The sequence below is a fragment of the Pelecanus crispus genome, chromosome 1 (assembly GCF_030463565.1).
Source record: "Pelecanus crispus isolate bPelCri1 chromosome 1, bPelCri1.pri, whole genome shotgun sequence".
Taxonomy (NCBI): Eukaryota; Metazoa; Chordata; class Aves; order Pelecaniformes; family Pelecanidae; genus Pelecanus; species Pelecanus crispus.
Window position 1 is genome coordinate 196,912,165 of NC_134643.1, and position 20,798 is coordinate 196,932,962.

Below are 20,798 nucleotides of genomic sequence, written 5' to 3' on the forward strand. Positions count from 1 at the left end.
GTTATTAATAGTCTTGGCTTTGCAGTAAATCTGAAATACGTAAGACAAAATGAATCCCACCTGAATGTCTGAGTCTGAGCTGGTTGTCTTCACCATCAGTAGAAAGACATAGGAATGTAAGGGTTGTTTCTTAAACTAGATCCAGTAAATCACTGTGAAAAAGCCTGTTTTCTCTCTACTGATTTAGTGAGAATCCCAATGAGTAATTCAAACGTCCACAGGTCAGGTAAGCGAATCCCATCCTCTGTGTCTGGAAATAAACAGTTCCAGACAAAATACAACCCTCTCATCAGGAGGCAGAATTCTCCTCTAAAGCCTGTGCCCCCCTGTGTTCCCTTCCCCCTCTTAATCCATTCATAATGATAAAGCAATTCCCTTTGATCTTTCACAGAAATGGCAAGCACGTATGGCTTATCATGTTATTTCTTCTCATGCCTAGTCATGCAGCCATTTCTCCGTTGGGTTCAACCATGTCTGGGTGTGGTATGTGTTGAAGCCTCCTACTTCATGGTGTCTTGACATAAGCGAGATAATATTCAGCCCTGGCTCCATAAAGTAATGTGGAAGGCATTTGGCAGCGTTCCTAAATTCTTGCTGTTTAAACTTGAGGAAGCAGAGCACTTCTGCATACCAGCATTGATTTATAGAGACTGAAGGCCATGAGGGATCCTTCCATTTAAACTAAGCAGGCAATGCAAGAGAGTTTCTGCATTCCCAGTTACAGGTTTGAGCCCAGTCACCCTCACCCAGTGAAGGAAGCCACCAACCTGTCAAATACAGTAGTTAAACATCATTTAAAACACTTACTACTTCTTTCCTGAAGTCTTTCATGAGAGCTACTGAAGGTACACTCCTCTGCATTTCTCTGTGCTGAGTGTTTTAAAAGATTTTGGGTAACTTCACAAAGCCTTGGGTTTTATTTAAATGCCTCCCCCTTTTCTTCCAATTCAAAGAACATTACCGTACTGTGTCTTGAGACAGCAGGTGCATATTCACAATGGGAGAGACTCTCAGCAGCAGAAAAAAAAGTCACAGGCACCACTCTTCCCCATGATGAGAACACCTGAACACAATTTATTTTTAACAGGCCTATGGCATCCTACCTCCCCTCAACAGCAGGCGCACTACAGTATTGTTACTGTGTAATTAGAAGCTTTGTGGTTACGCTGTTTCAGCACTGACACTAAGTTCCTGGAGAAGTGGATTTGAACTTCTGGGATAACTCTTCCAGCACCTCCATTAGCTTCTCCTCATCTTCCGGTGGACTGTGGGTGCTTGCCAGGGGTAAGTGTGTAGGGACTGGCTGCCTGTCTGGAAGACAAAAAATAAGAAAATCCTCATGGGTACATTTAACTACCTCTTCTAGCACAAAGAAGATTTTTCTGCTAGGCTCTATACTGCCCAAACATACCTAATGGTCTTGAAGCCAGGAAACTTACCGTCTAGGTGACTGTAAACAATGTTAGTTAAGCATATCTTCGAAACCAGAAATTAAAGTAATTTCATTTTTATTCTGGAACTAAAGTGATTGTCCTTTAGCACAGTATGACTTAGACTGGGGAGCAAGACCTCACTTGCAGCTAGGGACAGGATAGATAAGGGGCGGGGGGGGGGGGGGCGGGGGGGGGGCACAGGTTTACACCTGCTCCCTGTCACCAGCGTCACTCCTGTAGACAAAGACCAAAAACTTGAGATTATTGCTGCAGGCAGAGGTTGCTTTTTCAGCATGAGACAGGGTTTTTCCTTGCCTCCTGGATAATGTTTGTAGTGCTACACAAATTCCCCAGCTGGGACTTTGTAGTTTGGATTGTACCTTAAAATGCTCGCTTTCATCCTTAAAAATAAATGGTTAAATTCTAATTGCGAAAGAACTTATGCTAATTGCTCCACTGCCATAAGTAACATGTATCCAACATAAAGATGTCTGACCAGTTTGCTCAGTTTGATGCTCTGGTTCATTTTCCAAATCTCGTACTCCTTGCTCTACTCTGTGTAAATACAGCTACATCACCATCCATTCTAGGGGATTTTTCTCTCCAAAAACATGGTATCTAGAGCCTGGGAACCTTATGACAGTGCTCTCAGATGTCTGTGAAGCAACCATCAGAGCGCTGGTGCAGCACTGTTAGTCTATTTTAATAAGTCCAACTTCCGCAGTAGCCAGCTGAGACTAAAAGAACAAGCTGTTGCAACACTGGGCAGCAGATTTCACTGAAAACCTATCAGGCTGCCATCAGGCTTCCCAGGGGAGCAGAGATGTTTGCTCTCTTAAGAGCAAATGTTGTAACGGGTTGCACACACCACATAACCTCTGCTTACGGAGAACTCCAGAGAGAGAAACATGCAGAGGAATGTTCCCTTCTCCATCACTGAATATGAACTGCTTCCTACCTAACTGTACTGCTTCTAGTAGCCTGTGCTAAAGTTTGGGAACTATGGGTGAAAACCAAGTTCAGTGTCACGGAGAAGATGCTTCTAGTCCTTGGAAAGCAGGACTCTGTCAAACATTTTTTATTTATTTTGGCAGACGCAGAGAATTCTCATTGTACGAGTCATGTTTTCACTTCCCATTTTTTTTCCTAAGGAAAAAAAAATTGCTGGCTTTGGTTTGCACTCAAGGGGAGCAGAATAAAAGAGAACAGAGGAAATGGAGGGAAGGTGTGACTGATTCAGGAAATGGCTGTCTAGGACCAGAAGAGCAGGGTGTGTGGTAAAGTACTCCTGCACACAAAGCCCTTTACTGAAAGGGCCTGAAGAGGGCCCGTACTGAGCTGTGGCTTCCAAAGGGCAGTAGGAGAGAGAAATAACTGACTTCATCACTACTTGGTAAGCATAGGACATGGACACAGGACTTCCCTTGCACCCTTAAGAGCAGTCATGCCAAGACCAAAGCTCTCAAAAGTAATTATCTACAGCTAAAGAGCCAAGGTGTGTTCCCTGTTTACTAAAGGTGGGGGTGGACAAAGGCCAAAGGCAAGAGCCTGGCAGAATTATGATCTAGAGCAAGAACAACTGAGCAGAAGCATTAGGACCAGAAGATGGTCATAGGAGTACAAAAAAGACAAACCCTGGTTCTACAAAGAAGACTGACCAGCTGGGATGTAGGGATTCTGCATGCACCACATGATGACATGAAACAGGTCTGATTAACTATGTCAGCCTGTGTGACTGTCTGGGAGGGGACAGAAGGGACAAAGTCAACCCAATTCCAGAAAAGTCTGAATTTCCTGCACGCTGTGCCAGAAATTCAGCGGATCAGGATTTGAGTGCCACATCCATCAAAAGTACTGAGCTCCTGTAAGCAATTACCCTGAGCTTTTCCCTTCTCCTACTGGACTGACCTGCATTGCCATTAAGGCATCTGTGCTTCCAGCTGCTCCTACTAAGATGCCTGTCATTTGCCTGGAGGAAAGGCTCTGCCCTATTTTTCCATGCCCTATGCTTACAGTGCCAAAAATGCCACTGTGCCCAAGTCTCTGCCCAGCGTTAGAGGAAGGGGGAGTTGGCAGTTTTAACTAGCATGGAAGGGTAGGAAGAAGAGCCTGTCAAAGCAAAGCCAATCCCCAGTGCTTTGTGAGAAGGATGCTAGTTTCCCAGCATCATAAAAGATGCTGTTTGACTGCTGTGATTCACCTTCCCTTGGCACAGTCCTGTATACAGCCATTTTCATTAAAAAAAAAAACAAAAAAAACCAAACAACCCTCCCTAAAGAAATGCTTTGAAGTCTCTATCAGCTACTTTAGAGGACAAAAGCAGTAACCTAAAAACTTAACATGGTCATTCTCTGGTTGCAGAATGCTCAATTGAAGCTTTAGCCTTGGAACGATTTTGAGAAATACTTCATCCTTTGAACAATGGTTGCCTGGTCGAGCTTTCATCCCCTTCCAGGCCAGATGGGGATCTACAGTTCAGGCAGCTTAGGGATCTCCACTGTCACACAATGTAAGACACTGCCGCCTTACCTTGGAAGAACAAGCCGCTCGGTAACTTTATTGCTTCAGATGATACTGCCAACCATACAACAGTATCGGCTCCCTGGGCCTCTGTGCGCAGAGAATTCTTCATCTTCTGATAGAAATCTGGCATTGATGATCGCACAGCTAGAAAGAATAACAATGGAATGGTGGTCTGCCATCCAAGGCTTTTTTGATAAAACAAAAGAGCAGCTTAAAATTGCCACTGTAAGTGTAGGAAGAAGACAAGGCATCTCAGAGTTTATGAAAGAACGAGCTAGGATTACGATGACTTGTGGGGGAATAGGGCTAAACTGCCAGATGATCCACCAGTTGTTTGTTTGGGTTAAATTACAGGGACAAAACTAGTAGGAGCTGAGAACAGGATCAGTGGGAAGTTCCTGAGCCAATTCCATTCTAAACTGCAAAGAAGTAAGGCATGGAGGAAACAGAAATACCAAAAAACAGGTATTCTACCAGGATTTTTAGCTCTTATTTTCTCACCGGTTTTAGGAAACCAATTGCAGCACTGTATTTAAAAACTGTGTGGTGAACAGTACCTAAACCAATGACATAATTAGTGTTTAAACTCTAGGTTCTTTTTATTTTGTCCAGCAGGTGATGATTGAAGGCCCATCCCCTGCAGCTGTTTATTTTGGGGAGTTGAAGAGTCCTTGAACTTTAAGGTAGGATAACTTTACGGTTCATTAGGTTTGAAATCCACAAAGAATGTGCAAAAATAAATATATTTTAAAGAAAAAGAAATACGAGGATATTTAGTTGGAAAGGGAAGTTTTCAAGCATAACGTCGATGGGCTAAATGCTTCTGTCACCAGAAACAAATTTGGGAAACTGCATCCCTAGAAAAGACCTGGAGACTAGATTGCTAGTCTGCATCCCAAGCTTGGGTGTTAGGTGCTGGTAACATATTGCGGAACGCAACATGCATACTGGATAACTGATGCTGGCCTGCCTGCTGAGAGACAGTCACTGAAGAACAGCTGCAGCTCAGACAAAGGGCTGTCTGGCCAAACATGCTGCTTCTCGATGGCAGTAAACGTTTAGAGGAAGAGCAGAGGAACGTGGCTTGAACAATGGTGCGTGCTCCATTTTTCTATATGCCCTTGCAAATTCCCAAGGTCCGCATGTTGGTACTCACAGAGACAAAAGCTCTTATCTGTGTGTTTAACAGTCCCACTACAAATGTAACTTAAAGGTTAGCTTAATGCACTATGGCTCTGCTGTGCATTTGTGCGGGGCTGGAACCATTCATTGCCCATTATTATTCTCTGGCTATACACAGAGAGCAGACACTGTGCAGAACAGAGCTACCAAGGGGGTACAAAACTACTTCAAGCACCAGTCCAGAGCCAAGGAATCATTGCACCTGTTGGAGAAATCTACCAGAAAGTCTCATTTCTCTTTGCTTTTAGACTAATCCTGAAAAGAAAAAAATATAGTCAGTGTCAGGCAGACGTTACCTGGAGTATCTGCCCAGCCGGGGTGCATAACAGAGAAATGGATGTTTCTGTGAGATTTTGCCCACTGTTCTGTCAAGACGACTTGCTGTCTCTAGGATAGAGCACAAAGAGCCAGAGTAGCATCAAGTTCAATAGCCTGTCCACCAAGTTATTTCCCAGGGAGATAAAACTACACCAAATATGCTGTAAATACCAGGGCATTTATGTATAGCAGAAATATACCCTTGCTCATCCTGATTGGATTTACTGGATAAATCTGTTGGAGACTACCACGGTCATTGCAATCCATATCCTGGCCACAAGCTTACTTTTAAAGTGGTTACACTGCTTTTACTGACCATGTCTACTTGCTGCAGACTGTAGGTAAGAACTAAACAGGCAGAAAGGGTTTCTCAGCTAAAGACAGTTCTCGCCCTTGAGACTTAAATCAAATCAAATGCATGTCTAGCCAAGCTCTCTGCACAAGATCATATGCACTCATAAGTGCATGCCGTCATACTCCTGAAGATTACAGCTCTGGACGGGTTGGATGCAATGGGAAAGCAGCAGTGAACGACAGGCTTTGTGCAAAGCAGATGGTATAAGCCGCCTAGCAAACAAGTGCTGGGCTTTGTTTTCAAAGCCATGGACTGTACCTTGTTTTGTGCATACACCATAGTTCCATCAAATGTCCCATTTCCCAACTGCAAGTCAGATATGTTTAATTTTTGAACTAGCATGCCACCCGAAGAAACAGTTATCTGTAATCAAATGAATGAAAAACAAATGAATGAAAAGCAAACAGATGAAAAACAAAACCAGGAACTCCCCACAATCACACTCATGCATGTAATGTGGTGTTCAGGCCATATTTTGAAGTGCCTGGGAAGAGGATTCCTCTGCATGCCCTCCACACTATGCTTGTACTCGTGTGTGGAGCATACCTGGAGATGAGGTGGAAGACATAAAATTTTTTTTAGAAAGTGATTTTCATTCAAACTGTTGTGGACTCCACCAGGGAACTTTGTGCTTCTTCCTTTTGAAAAGTAATTGGGAGAAAAAAAATAGCAGAATAGCACTATTTGTAGTTTATGTTTAGCATTTATAGAAGCTAATTAGAAAACAAGAGACACTGTACAAAAACTTGGGAAACCTCATTTAAAAAAATGTACCTGCTGTCCGGTTTTATACCAAGACCGGTAAGGTTCTTTTAAGCCTACACTCCTGTTATAGGTCTTTTGCACTATGCTGCAAGAGATAACTTGCCCCAGGGAAAGTAAAAGGGGAAGTTTCCAAAGGAAGTGTTTTACTCTACTTTCCAATGAAGGGTTGAGAGTAGCAGGCAGGATCTTTACCTTGGAGAAGGAGATTGTTGTTAGCAAAATCCAAGAGGATTCTAGAGATGCTTACAGCATTATAACTAATCCTGCGTTGCTAGCACAGTCAAAGAAATGCTGTCACAAACCAGAAGGTAAGAATAGTAAAACACCACTTTTCAACAGCATCACAAACTCACCACTCTGGCATCAGCCTCTTTTTCCAGGAGGGGCAGCAGGGCAGTTGTCAGAATGTATGTACCTACAAGACAGACACACAGACACCAACATTGACTTTTCTTTCTAGAAAAGCTTTCTTCTCTCTCCATCCCCTATCACAACATCTCTTTATTTCTGAAACGTCATCTGAATTTAATAATTTTCTTGATGCTTTACCTGCAATATGCCTATTCAACTTGTAGTGGCCTGCATTGCTGCATACTTCTCAAAAGGCACACCAGTTATTTTATAGACTTTTATGTTTATTGTACCTATAGAGCAAACTGATCACTACATTCCAGCCATGACTATGAAAGCAAAATGGCTCAGGTATGGATTTCCTTGTGGGTGACGTGATACCAGTGAAGAAATAGGGAAAGCATTTCCACTCCATGTGTGGCATATATACACATATCTATGCCAGCTCACAAACAAGAGAAGGAAACTGTGCTTCACACTTGTGTTTCTTAGGCCCTTGCATATGCACGTAAGACTCATCCTTTTTTACCTTCTCACTGTGAAATTACTCAGAGTGCCCTGACAGTTCTGATTTGTGTTGCACACAAAAACTGCTTCTTAAATCCCCAGCATGACTATTACAGAAGATAAGGAACCCTTGGGGGGAAAAAATATTGGTGTTGAGTGCCCAAGGCTGAGCTCAGATTACGTGGGGAAACTGAACTGTGTCCTTCCCCACTTTAATCGTGTTCATTTAGCATAGATTTGTACACACCACACAAACATATTCCATTACAGCTGTTACCATGACCAGCAAAGTTTGTTATTCAAAACATTGTTCAACTGCTAGTGTGTTTGATTCAGACACACCTAGTGATGTTTCACCCGCTCAAGTGTGACACAGGAATTTTTGTTTGTTTTTATCTTTCAGAGATATTTTTACTTTTTTTCCCCTTTAAACTGTATTTAAAAAAAGAAATATTTAATTCAAATGAATCTAACCCACTTAGTCTAGTGTTTCTTCACTGAGTATAATACTTCCCTCTCATCTCTTCACAAATGGCTCTAGTTCAACAATTCTATGTCAGCGATAAACGTATTTTTTTCCATGAGCTACCAAGGCCATGTTTTTCACTAGACATGAAGACTTCAGCATGTGTCTTTATAACCTCTCTTCCACAGAGGCAATGAGATCATCCAGTTAAAATACAGCATGTTTATAAATACGCTACCAAAAAATCAAACATGTTACATGCTTGGTGAACAAATTGTTCATTTCCCCCGTCAGTCACAGCAGTCTTCATTTTCTCTCTAGAATCAGAGGGACATCCATATGCACACAATATATTTAAAACCCTGGCAAATCAAACAAAGCGAATGCACAGCAGATGAGTAAATGCAGCCTGTCTTCAGCAGAAGATGCAAGCAAAGGCAGTTGCCAGTGAACGACGAGAGCCCGTACGTCTCCCCTGGTAGTGGCAGGGAGACTGAATGATGACATCATTAGGACAAGAACTACTGCTGATTGTCATGGGAGACTGCCACGATATTTAAAAAAAAAAAAAAAAATCACTTCAGTATGAGTGATCCAGGCTGAGAGCCTGGATTAAATTCTGATTTGCTATGGATTCTTCAAATGCAAGTAATATCACGTCTTGGTTAAATATGCTGCATTTCCTAAAGGCAGAGCTGCAATGCACCAGCTATAAGGATGCTTGATTTTACTGTCCTGCAGATTAATTTACACTTTTAAGGGGCTTCGTGTTGGTTTGTTAATTCTAAAGGGATGCAAAGATGAATGCATTAACATTGCCTCATTAACAACTGGGGTTTGTTTTGTTTTCCAGCTGGATGAGAGAAACATTCAATGCCAAATATCCTGCTTATAGCAACTAAAGCTTGTCAGAAGTTTATGTGCTTACTAAAACCACAAACTAACGGCAAAGCCAACGTCTCCTCTCTTCCTCAAGTTTATTAAGAATTCAGTAAATCCCACAGAGCCAGAGCATTCAATCAAAACCACTCATTTGCTTTGAGACAGAGCACAAAAAGACAAGTTTTGACCCCAGCTTCCTATGGTAAGCACTAGCATCTCAAAACACAGATGCAACACATCGGTCATTAAGACTGAAATATTTCATTTCTCCCATACTAAATATTTCACCAACTATTGTCCCCATTCTAAGTGTTCAAACACAAACTCCTTAGTACTTTAAAAAATATACTTGGATATTTTAAGTTTTTATTTGCATGGACTGGTCTGTCAGGCAAAACAGCCTGGACAAGATATACCTTATTAATAAGGTATATTGTTGTTTGGAATACATCATCACCAACTGAAACCCCCACATTTTTATTCCCATAAAAGCAGACACATAGTTTGACAGTACATTCAAACAAATAGGAACAATGCTAAGTATTTTGCCAAGCACAGCTGTATTGCAGCATGCAGCAATACAGAAATTAATTTCTAAGTAAAAGGGAAGCTGCAAATGAATGCATTGCCTGCCACAGTCCTTATAAAAACATGAATTGCATTAACAGTATAAAAACAAAGAAGGAAAATATTCTTTTTTTAGTATATAAAAAAAAACCAAAACAAAACCCCCAAACCTTTGCAAGGAAAACCAAGACTGATTTAGTAGAAGAAACTACTCTTCCCTCTCCCCCCACTTAAGAAAATCAAGACGACATCCAAATTGTGTATCCTTTTGTTAATAATTGATTATTAACATCAATGTACTGGATGTCTGCCTCCAAAATGAATGCTTCAGCATTCTAGGATGTTTCCTTGACACAAAAATCATTTTTACCTGTTAAAGAAGAAATGTCCTCCCACAGAGCTTAGTTAAAAATGGTAAAGCATATAAAATGTGATTAATGCTTAATTATCACTGTGTTCAAACTGTACAGATTTTTTTGAGGTTTCTTTTTTTTTTTTTTTTTAAATTGTTTAAAAGACCAAGAAAGAACACAAAGGTGCATGGAGGGAAAGGTGATGATCAACAGTGATGTGCCTTGCACTGAAAGCATTAAGCATTGGGTATCTTGGTGATCCTGCCCCTCCTTTGAAAGGGCTTTCGGGATTCTGCCAGAAACAAAGGAAGACCTTTTTTCCCAGAAAACAAGACCTACCACTACTCCCAGGGGATTTTGGAGAAAGTGTTTCCTTGTCACAAGCAGATACTCTGCAAACGGAGATGCTCAGCCTTGAGGCCACCAGGTTTCCCAATGCCTGTTCCCCAGCAAGTGCGTCCACAACAGGAGGAACTGAGAGCCCTCTGGGACACGTGGCACCTGGGAGCAGGATGTTTCTGTCTGAACAGTTCTCCTGGACTCTGGCCCATTTCTTGCACACGTCTGAGTGCCTGTGGAAAAGAGCAGGCTACTTTGAGTTACTCACATGGAGGAAACTTGAGCAGCAGCCTCTCTTTCTCACATGCACCTCAGATGCAGCAGGCAGAGCTACGAGTACACCTACAAGGCAGTGCTGGACATACGGTGTGCTACCTCCATTTATGACTGTGTGACAGAGGTCAGACTGTTATACATCACCTTTTCCTGCCATTGGAAGGTATATTGTCTACATGGCCTGAAAGCTTGGTTCCCAATGGTGTAAAGGTGGAGGAAAGAAAAAAAAAAAAAGTCTTTGCAGCAAAATGGTATACAACACTTCCCTTTGAAAAGGAGTGTGTGCTGTGCCGTAAAGGAGTCCAGCAGGACAAATTCAGGAGCTTGCTCAGAAGCAGGAGGAATGCAGAAGGGGGTTAGCATCCAGTCCATCACCCACACATACAGGATTTCATCTTGCCCTCACCGAACTCTGCTGAGGTGAGGAGGTGACTAGAGAAACCTACTGGACAAGCTACATCCCTGTTCCAAGTAATGAAGTTTGACACAGTACTTACTGGCCATGTTTTCTCCATTTAAAGAGGCTCCTGGGATTGATGCACAATTTCTTTTAAAGATAAACATCCTCTCAACATTTGCTTTTCTTTGGAAAAATTCCTGTAAGTTTTATGTCTTGAAGCTGAGCTCACATAATAGGAAACCATGTATATGGTGTAATACAGCGTAATTAAAACCTTCCTGTAAGGATGCAGCAACTCCACCATTATACACCATTCAACCAACTCTATCATATGGTAGATTAGACAGTGTGGGTTGTGAGTCTGTGCATTACACATGGTAATTCCAATAAAAGTAACAAGCATGGCACTTAATGAGAACACACTTTGTTCATACACACTCCCTCCCAAGTGCTGATCACAGTAATGTTTAAGTTTCATGTTTACTTGCTTTTGAAAAAAAAAAACCCAAAAGAACCCCACACCATGCATTCCTTTGTGGCCCATTTTGTAATTGCTCTATTTGCTCTGAGATCTTCTCAATTTAGTTGAATAAACTGATATTGTGTTCTAATTAACAACTCCAGTTTTTAACTCCACAGACTCCTCTGTCAACCTGTATGAGCAGTAATTCAGTGGTTTCACAATCACAGAGTGAAACTTTAATGATGCAGGTATAGAAAATGAGGAACTGTTATGGAGATAAACATTCAATTCATACACTAAGTTATTTAAAAAAAAAAAAACAAACCACCAAAACCAAAACAAACAAATGACTACAAAAATCAGCCTGTCTACTTCATAAACTCCTAAATAAAGTTAAGCTACCTTTTGTATGACCTGAAGTAGAAGCTGAGGGGACTCTATGGAAAACATTACTGTTAGGTCTTGCGGGGAGGTAGCTCTGCACATTCTTGCAACAATTAGTTCACCGTGGATCTCACCATCTCTACCACAGCATAACCAAAGTGAAAGCTATCCCTGTGCAAGTGACAGAAATCTACAGTGTAGACTGGTCTTTCGCAGTGTCTTTCTGTACTAGAACATGAAACTAAGCAAAACACAGAACAGCCCTAACAGAAAATATAAATGAACATTGTGAAGGCAGATTTCCAAAATGTTGGCGTTGTAACTCAGCTTTAGCCTGCTAAAACCTGGAAGACTCCTTCGGATTCATGTATTTCAGAGTTGGACATCAACAGGATATCACATATAGTAACAGTACATGAACACATACTCCTATCTGCTTTACAGATTTAAGGTGACCCCAAAACCTGTACTTTAAAATTGAATTATAAAGAAAATTATGGTTTCAGCAGAAGTAATATTGTAAAGCCACTACCTGTTTATAACATCAAATTAATTCATGATGCAATTATTGCAGACCCAAGTGTCTTGGTGGATTCTAGAACAGGTTTTGCTTGATGTTCTATCTGGCAATTAGTGGTAAATTGTTGGTGAGGTTTTTAATCTGCTAACATTCAGATAAGGGCAGGCAGCCAGCACCACACTCAGTGAAGTTTTCCATCTGCCTGAGCTTTGCAGTATTATTAGGAACAGTGTTATTTCAACTGTGAAAAAAGTAGGAACAAAAAAACCCCCACACTTTTATTGTACAGATTTCAATGGCTCATTCATCTGGTAAAAATCAGTTAAATTGGCTTGTTTTTCTTATGTCCAAGTCTTTTTAAAAAAAAAAAATAAATACAAAACCAAGAACAAACTGACATTCTTCCTTGACCTGATTATCTTTTCAAGCCTTCAGTTTATGCAGTTCCAAGTAAGAGACATCCCTGAGTCTGTTTCCTGAGTACAAGATCAGGAATGAAGATTTTAGTGTGCTGTCTGAGGGCCAGTTCCACCACAGTAGCAATAACTGAGAGTGTATGGAAGAGCTAAGGGACATGAAAGACAAAACAAAGGTTTACATTTCCCTTGAATTACAAAGCTGATCTCAATAAGGGTTCCTCTGTGTCCTGGGAACCTAGCCTTCAGTATAGCTTGTTGATTTGCAATTACATTCAACCCTATCCTTTCACATAGCACCTCTCATCCATAAGTCTCAAAGCTCTGCAGAAAGAAAATTGGTATCAGTCTCCTTTTCACAGGTAAGGTTGTCTTGCCAAAGATCAGGCACTGACCTTATGGCAGACTGACAGCTGGTATCCAAGTTGTACGACTTCCAAGTAGTTCAGAACATGGACCACCAGGCAATGCTGGTTCATGGTTTAGTCTAGTCTACCCTTGATTGGTTTAGTGTGGACTTGGTAGCGTAGGTTAATGGTTGGACTGGATGATCTTAAAGGTCTTTTCCAACCTAAATGATTCTACGATTCTGTGATTCTATGTGAAACACCAGTTAGATATGGTTTATGTGTAGGGAAAAGACTGACAAATACTCATACAGGTTAGGCAATTTGCCACAGATGGGCTGTACTGCTACTGTGGTAGAAAAGCATCTTATTTCCTCTGGTCCTACCCCTTCTTGCACAGAGAGTAAACATATATGGCTATATTATTAAAATATGAGAGCACATTAGACTGAAGAAAAGATGCATACTGGGAGCATCATTTATTTATCTCCAAGTGTGTTTTAGCATCCCCTTGGCTGGTAAGTAGCAATAAAAATGTAACATATATGCCATTTTTCCATGTCAAGCAAGAAGATGTGTTGAGTAAAAGTAAAGCAAGGCAGGCTATAAAATGAACAGGATTGTTTCAGCTAAATGTCCAGTGCTTCACTAAGTACATGCTTCTGTTGCCTCCACTTGCCTATGTTTTTTCCAAAATGGCTGAATACTGCCAGTTTGAATAGTCTTTGCTGGGAGTTTTATTGACACAAGTAAAATTAAATTAAATTTTAAAAAAACCCAAAAAAACAAACAGAAGTGTTGACTCGGAACTCTGCAAGTCTCATCAGAAGAAATGATTGTTTGTCACTGCCCAGCTCCCAGATACAACTCTGAGTACAAGGCCAGCCCACAGGAGGAAATGTAAAGGCAACACCACACAAACTAAAGGATACACAAATAAAACCTGCCCATCAGGATCAGCAGCTCCCCAGGAAATCGGCCCACATTACCCCAAGCCAGTCACTCAGTTTCATACTGAAGGTGTGATTCTATCAGCAACGCGCCATTTCAGACTCGTGTCTGGCTAGTGCTCCCATGTTACAGTCCAAGTGGTCCACAGCTATTCTGCTCTCTACACCTTCACTGAGCTCCAGCAATCAGAGCAATAATCCTTGGGGATCTAGCAGGGGAAAAAAAGGTAAGATATTCCATGTGACAGCAACAACAGAACCACAACAAGCCATGCAGCATTTGTGCCTGAGCCCCATTTTAAAGATGCTAGGCACCAGCACAGGTACGGCTGCCACTGCTTGAAAAGCAGTTTACAGTTTCAACTTGAATACTAAACAAAGCATATAAAGCTTGAACTATCAGCCTGCATTCTGCATTTTCATGACCTCCACCCACCTGTATATTCTAACACCACCAGAGAGGACTCTGCACCTCCTGTTTCAGTGAGCTGTCCTCAATTTGCCAGTGGTGTTCCTCGTGAAGGGTGGTTTAATTTCTATTCTAACCAGTATTATTTTTGCACATATTCATCTTCTCTAACGGAGGACTTACGCATTCATTTTTGCCCCATCATATATGTCCAAGGAAAGGTCATAGAATAGAATCATTTACATTGGAAAAGACCTTTATGATAGAGTCCAACCATTAACCAGGACATAAAGTGTGTTTCGCAAGTCAGATGATCAATTAGAACTGAACTCTAACAGCCATTATGCAAAATACCCAAAAACAGACTAACAAGTCAGTCAAGAGAAAAATATTCCTAGCCTGGATTTAAAAGCTCCACAGCATTTTAGACACCTCAATGAACAACTCTACAGCTTATGTAAATGTCAATCAGACATCAGATACCAAATTCAAAGACACTGCTCTGCATTTAAAGCCTAGAATCACAGAATTGTTTAGGTTGGAAAAGACCTTTAAGATCATCCAGTCCAACCATTAACCTAATACTACCAAGTCCATCACTAAACCAATTAAGGGTAGAGTAATAATTAATTTCATGTTTCCTGGCTTGGTGGCTGGATTATTTTTTAATAATAGTAAAACTAGGAATCATTAAGATTGGAAAAGACATGTAAGACCATCAGTACTACTATCGACCCAACACCACCATGCCTACTAAACTATGTCCTGAAGATCATCAGTACAACTATCGACCCAACACCACCATGCCTACTAAACTATGTCTTGAAGTGCCATGTCCAAGCTTTTTTTTGAACACCTCCAGGGATGGTGACTCCACCACCTCTCTGGGCAGCCTGTTCCAATGCCTGACTACCCTTTCCATAAAGAAATTTTTCCTAATATCCAACCTAAACCGCCCCTGGCACAGCTTCAGCCCATTTCCTCTAGTCCTATCACTAACTACATGGGAGAAGAGACCAACACCCACCTCACTACAACCTCCTTTCAGGTAGTTGTAGAGAGCGATAAGGTCTCCCCTCAGCCTCCTCTTCTCCAGGCTAAACAACCCCAGTTCCCTCAGCTGCTCCTCACAAGACTTGCTCTCTAGCCCCTTCACCAGCCTTGTTGCCCTTCTCTGGACACACTCCAGCACCTCAAGGTCTTTCTTGTATTGAGGGGCCCAAAACTGGACACAGTATTCCAGGTGCAGCCTCACCAGCGCCGAGTACAGGGGGACAATCACTTCCCTGCTCCTGCTGGCCACACTATTCCTAATACAAGCCAGGATGCCGTTGGCCTTCTTGGCCACCTGGGCACACTGCTGGCTCATGTTCAGCCGGCTGTCAACCAACACCCCCAGGTCCTTTTTGGCCAGGCAGCTTTCTAGCCACTCTTCCCCAAGCCTGTAGCGTTGCATGGGGTTGTTGTGCCTGAAGTGCAGGACCCAACACTTGGCCTTGTTAAACCTTGTACAGTTGGCCCATCGATCCAGCCTGTCCAGGTCCCTCTGCAGGGCCATCCTACTCTCCAGCAGATCGAGACTCCCACCCAGTTTGGTGTCATCTGCAAACTTACTGAGGGTGCACTCAATCCCCTCATCCAGATCATCGATAAAGGTATTGAACAAGGCTGGCCCCAAAACTGAGCTCTGGGGAACATTGCTTGTGACTGGCTGCCAACTGGACTTAACTCCATTCACCACAACTCTCTGGGCTCAGCCACCCAGCCAGTTTTTTTACCCAGCAAAGAGTACACCTGCCTAGGCCATGAGCCACCAGTTTCCCTACGAGAACACTGTGGGAGACAGTGTCAAAGGCTTTACTGAAATCCAGGTAGATGACATCCACAGCCTTTCCCTCATCCACCAGGCAGGTCACCAGGTCATAAAAGGAGATAAGGTTGGTCAAGCAGGACCTGCCTTTCATGAACCCATGCTGGCTGGGCCTGATCCCTTGGTTGACCTGCAAATGCCTTTTGAGCATACTCAAGATGAACCGCTCCATAATCTTCCCCGGCACCGAGATCAGGCTGACAGGCCTGTAGTTCCCTGGATCCTCTTTCCAGCCCTTCTTGTAGACGGGCGTCACATTGGCAAGCCTCCAGTTGTCTGGGACCTCCCCTATTAACCAGGACTGCTGATAGATAACGGAGAGTGGCTTGGTAAGCTCCTCCACCAGTTCCCTCAGTACTCTCGGGCGGATCCCATCCGGCCCCATAGACTTGTGAGTGTCCAGGTGGAGTAGCAGGTCATTAACTGCTACCTCCTGGATTACGGGGGCTTCATTCTGCTCCCCATCCCTGTCTTCCAGCTCAGGGGGCCGAATGCCCTGGGGATAACTGGTCTGGCTATTAAAGACTGAGGGAAGGAAGGCATTAAGTACCTCAGCCTTTTCCTCATCCTTGGTGGCAATGTTCCCCCCCCACATCCAATAAAAAATGGAGATTCTCCTTGGCTCTCTTTTTGTTGTTAATGTATTTGTAGAAACATTTTTTTTATTCTCTCTTACAACAGTGGCCAGAATGAGTTCTAGCTGGGCTTTTGGCTTTCTAATTTCCTCTCTGCATGACCTAACGAGATCTCTGTACTCTTCTTGAGCTGCCTGCCACTTCTTCCAAAGGTGGTAAACTCTCCTTTTTTCCCCTGAGTCCCAGCAAAAGCTTCCTGTTCAGCCAGGCCAGTTGTCTTCCCTGCCGGTTCATCTTACAGCACATGGGGACCGGCTGCTCCTGCGCCTTTAAGTCTTCCTTCTTGAAGAATGCCCAGCCTTCCTTGGACCCCTTTGCCCATCAGGACTGCCTCCCAAGGGACTTTCCCAACCAGTGTCCCGAACACATAGTCTGCCTTGTGGAAGTCCATGGTAGTGGTTTTACTGGCCCTCCCCCTTACTTCACCAAGAAGTCTTCGCTAAGCTCAAGATGGCCTCCGACCACGACATCCCCCACGAGTCCTTCGCTGTTTCTAAACAGCAGGTCAAGCGAGGGACCTCCCCTGATAGGCTCACTTACCAGCTGTGTCAGAAAGTTATCTTCCACACACCCTGGGAACCTCCTAGACTGTTTCCTCTCTGCTGTGTTGTATTTCCAGCAGATGTCTGGCAAGTTGAAGTTCCCAACAAGAACAAGGGCTGGCAATTGTGAGACTTCTGCCAGCCACTTACAGAATGCTTCATCTACCCCTTCATCCTGGTTGGGTGGTCTATAACAGACTCCCAGCAGGACATCTGCCTTGTGGGCCTTCCCCCTCATCCTTACCCATAAGCGCTCAACCTTACCATCACGATTGTTGAGCTCTATACAATCAAAACACTCCCTAACATACAGAGCCACCCCACCACCTCTCCTTCCTTGCCTATCCCTTCTGAAGAGCTTATAGCCATCCAGTGCTGCAGTCCAGCATGTTATAGTTCAGAGTCTTGCATTCTTAGACAGTTACAACCTACACTCCTTTACTAGACCAAAGCCAATATCCAGGGTAGAAACAGTCAAAGAAAGATGGAAGGAACGCCCTGCATGTGAAGATCTGAAAAAAATATTAGTATTATTCCATCTTATTTCTACAGAAATCAGGCAGTCACAAGTTATTGTTTCCATGCTGCTGATGAGGGGAACAACTGCAGATTTTCAAAACAGGGGCCTTGAGCCCCTGTCACCCTTCAGGCTTTAGCTTTTCTGGGGAAAGAAGCAGAGAGGGGAATTTAGTTTGCTCTCTCAGACCACATTCTAGTTTACAGCCAACCTATATACCAGCCATATCTAATTTAGCAAAGTTTTTCTCTGGGAACCTATAACCACAGATAGTTACTGATACAGAAATAACTTCTCCAAAGTAAAGCACACCCAAAGGTACCTAGTGCTTAGGGAAATGACTTAACACAGCATCTGCTCTGACATGCATTTCTCCATATAGCCTTCTCCTACTATGACTCCAGCAGATATCATTTATTACCCCTTCTCTGACACTGAAGAAAAAAGAAACCTGTGCTGTTGATAGCATTGGTCCTTCATGTGTGTCTGACCTTCAAGCACAGAGCTTTCCCTTGCACAGACAGCCTCTTCCAGCTCAAGCAAGTCCCACTCTGTTCTAAAAGCTTCAAAATGTAATCATTATTGTTGCCTAGAGAGAACCAGTCTAAGCAAACAACCTATTCCTTGTTCGAACTCTGCAGAAGTTGGTCAGAGGATGACTTACCTGTTTTACTTTATCTGCTCAAATGTGCCATCACCTCCTTGACCTTCTTATACAGTCATGCAGCAAGTGATACACACATGAATAAAGGACATCTATATGTAACATTCACAAAAGATAATACAGGCATTTTCCTAGTTCACTACAATCGTAATTCAGCTTCCTCTGTGCAGCTGTATATCTCTAGTGAGGCTGATTTACAACTGGTAAAGCAGAATTTGCTGCTTCTACATGCGTGATAAAATCCAGTTCAAGTGATGCACGAGTACAGTTCCTCAGCAACTACTTTCCTCAATGTTTAAAAATAAACCAAAACATGCTTTCATGTTCAGACTGTTGTATTTGTTTCACTCCACTTCTCTCTGGAAGAACTGCACCTTTGCACATTGCTGGATTTTTCTTTGAAAGACCACAAGAGGGTTAAACTAATTTAAGGTGAATAAATTGCTCAAGGTAGAAGTTCTTGTACTCCTGCAGCCAAGGGAAATTTGATGGAAAAATAAAATTAATTTTGAATTTTGAGCATGAGAAACAGAAGAATGTTAGCAGAAAATTAATTCGAGGAAAATGAATCTGTGTCTTTATACTTGAATTAGTTGTCAGTTTAATGTAGTCAGACTTGCAGAAAAAAATGCTATATGCACCATATCAGCTAAGCACAAGACATTTATACTTAAAATGTTAGTTTTCAAAAGTAAATAGGAGTTAAGGAAGCAACACAGGAAAAAGGCTAAGGATAAAACCCCACAATGGTTTCCAGGCTGTATTAGTTCTATAAATGCCCGACCTTTATATCCTAAGCTTCTCCCTTCCTTGTCCCAGATACTGATGAACAGGAGGAAAACAGAGAAACAAAGCACCACAGCTCCTCCTTAACATGTCACTTCTGAATATATTAGAGACAGTCTCTCGGGAAAGCCACCTACCCTGCATGGAGGCAGAGGGAAAAAGAGTGTCAGGAGTGTTCGTTGATGCAAGCACCACATCTCTCATTGCAAGAGGTGCAGCTTTCAGCCCTATAGATAGCGGTGGCGACAGACAGCTCTTCTCCCTGCTGGCTGGCTGTTTGCTCACATCTTTTCCATGGCTTTTATGGGGGAACCTTCCACTTTGCTCACAGTCTTCCCTGCTCACCCACATCTCCTCTTTCCCCCTTTATTTGCTTCCCTTAATTTGTCCCTCTTATACCTCCACCACACAGTTCATGGGATACACCATGAGATGTGGAGTGCCTAAGACTTATCCAGTACTGCTCAATCACTTGACTAGATGTTGCATCTGTTTGAGAGTGTCCAGGGCACTAGATAAGGCACAGCCTTCCTACACAGTGCCTCTGTCACATCAAACAGGGCTGTTCAAGCCTACTGAAACATTTGAACGTCTCTTTAAAATATCTGAACATGCTCCAAGCTCTATTCAAGTCACAGGAGCACACTTATTACAAAGAGGGTATCATTAGTGGCACTGCTTGGAACAAAGTTTCCTAACAAATTTCAGAATCAATTTAATTAAATCTTATCTGCATTTGTCCACTGCTGCTATGATAAATAAAGGCACTGATATGAGGACAACTGAAAAATGAAGAAATTAAAAAATGACACTCCAAACATGCTGTAATATTTCTTCTTTTCCTTTCCTGCTCCTTCCCTGGCATAGCAATGGTAGGATCCATCTTTGAGCAGGAATACATACCTCATGAACCCAGCTGTTAAAACACATTTCTGTAACCAAAGTAAGTACATTTCAGAACTAAGCCTTCAATACTCACCCAAAGTGTTTGTTGCAAAGTTTTTTTCAAGTCCATCTTCAGTTAATTCTCTATTATTCACCATACATCCTGCATTGTTGATCTGTAAGACAACTCCTGTAAACAAAAACAATCTACAGAGACATCTACAAACAAAACCACACATACAAGCAGTCCATGTTACTTTGCTGTTTTCTGACACTGCAACACAAAGCTACAAACTCTTTTAATAAAACATGCTATTCCAAATCACACCACTCTGTCACTGATCATAAAGGTTTTTCACAAAAGAAAGGATCTTCAGAGAAATGGCTCACCACAGATGTATTACACTAAGAGCCCTCAGTCGTCTTAGTGCCTTACTCCATGCTTTTAAACTCTCTTCTCACAGAAGGTAATATGCAAGTTGTAGAGCGGATATTAGAACATAAATATGTAGTATAGTTAGTCTCATCTGAGAGACCATATCAACCCCACATCATCACGCTACATGGTGATGTATTCTCTGTTAGGGGAAAATTCACTATGGAAGCTGTGCAACATGCAGCAGAATGGCCTCCGGGAACTCCCCACCCTCAGCAAATTAAAAGAATTAGCCCCAAACTTGGTAAATTAGCCAG

At 42.4% G+C, this 20,798-nt stretch overlaps 1 protein-coding gene across 2 annotated transcripts in view; it reads right to left on the reverse strand.

Moving 5' to 3' along the window:
- Positions 1-1,026: 1,026 nt before the first annotated feature.
- DHRS12 (dehydrogenase/reductase 12) overlaps positions 1,027-20,798 on the reverse strand; it is a 32,077-nt gene continuing 12,305 nt past the window's right edge. Inside the window, exons 5-10 of one of the 2 annotated variants that reach the window (XM_075720743.1) lie at positions 20,200-20,281; positions 6,930-6,991; positions 6,070-6,174; positions 5,435-5,525; positions 3,963-4,100; positions 1,027-1,311 (exon numbers count right to left, since the gene is read on the reverse strand). In XM_075720743.1, coding sequence (XP_075576858.1) covers positions 1,184-1,311; positions 3,963-4,100; positions 5,435-5,525; positions 6,070-6,174; positions 6,930-6,991; positions 20,200-20,281 — 606 coding nt within the window. In that variant the 3' untranslated portion in view covers positions 1,027-1,183. Of the gene's footprint in view, positions 1,312-3,962; positions 4,101-5,434; positions 5,526-6,057; positions 6,175-6,929; positions 6,992-20,199; positions 20,282-20,798 lie in introns of both variants that reach the window. The other variant, XM_075720753.1, reaches the window with a different exon arrangement.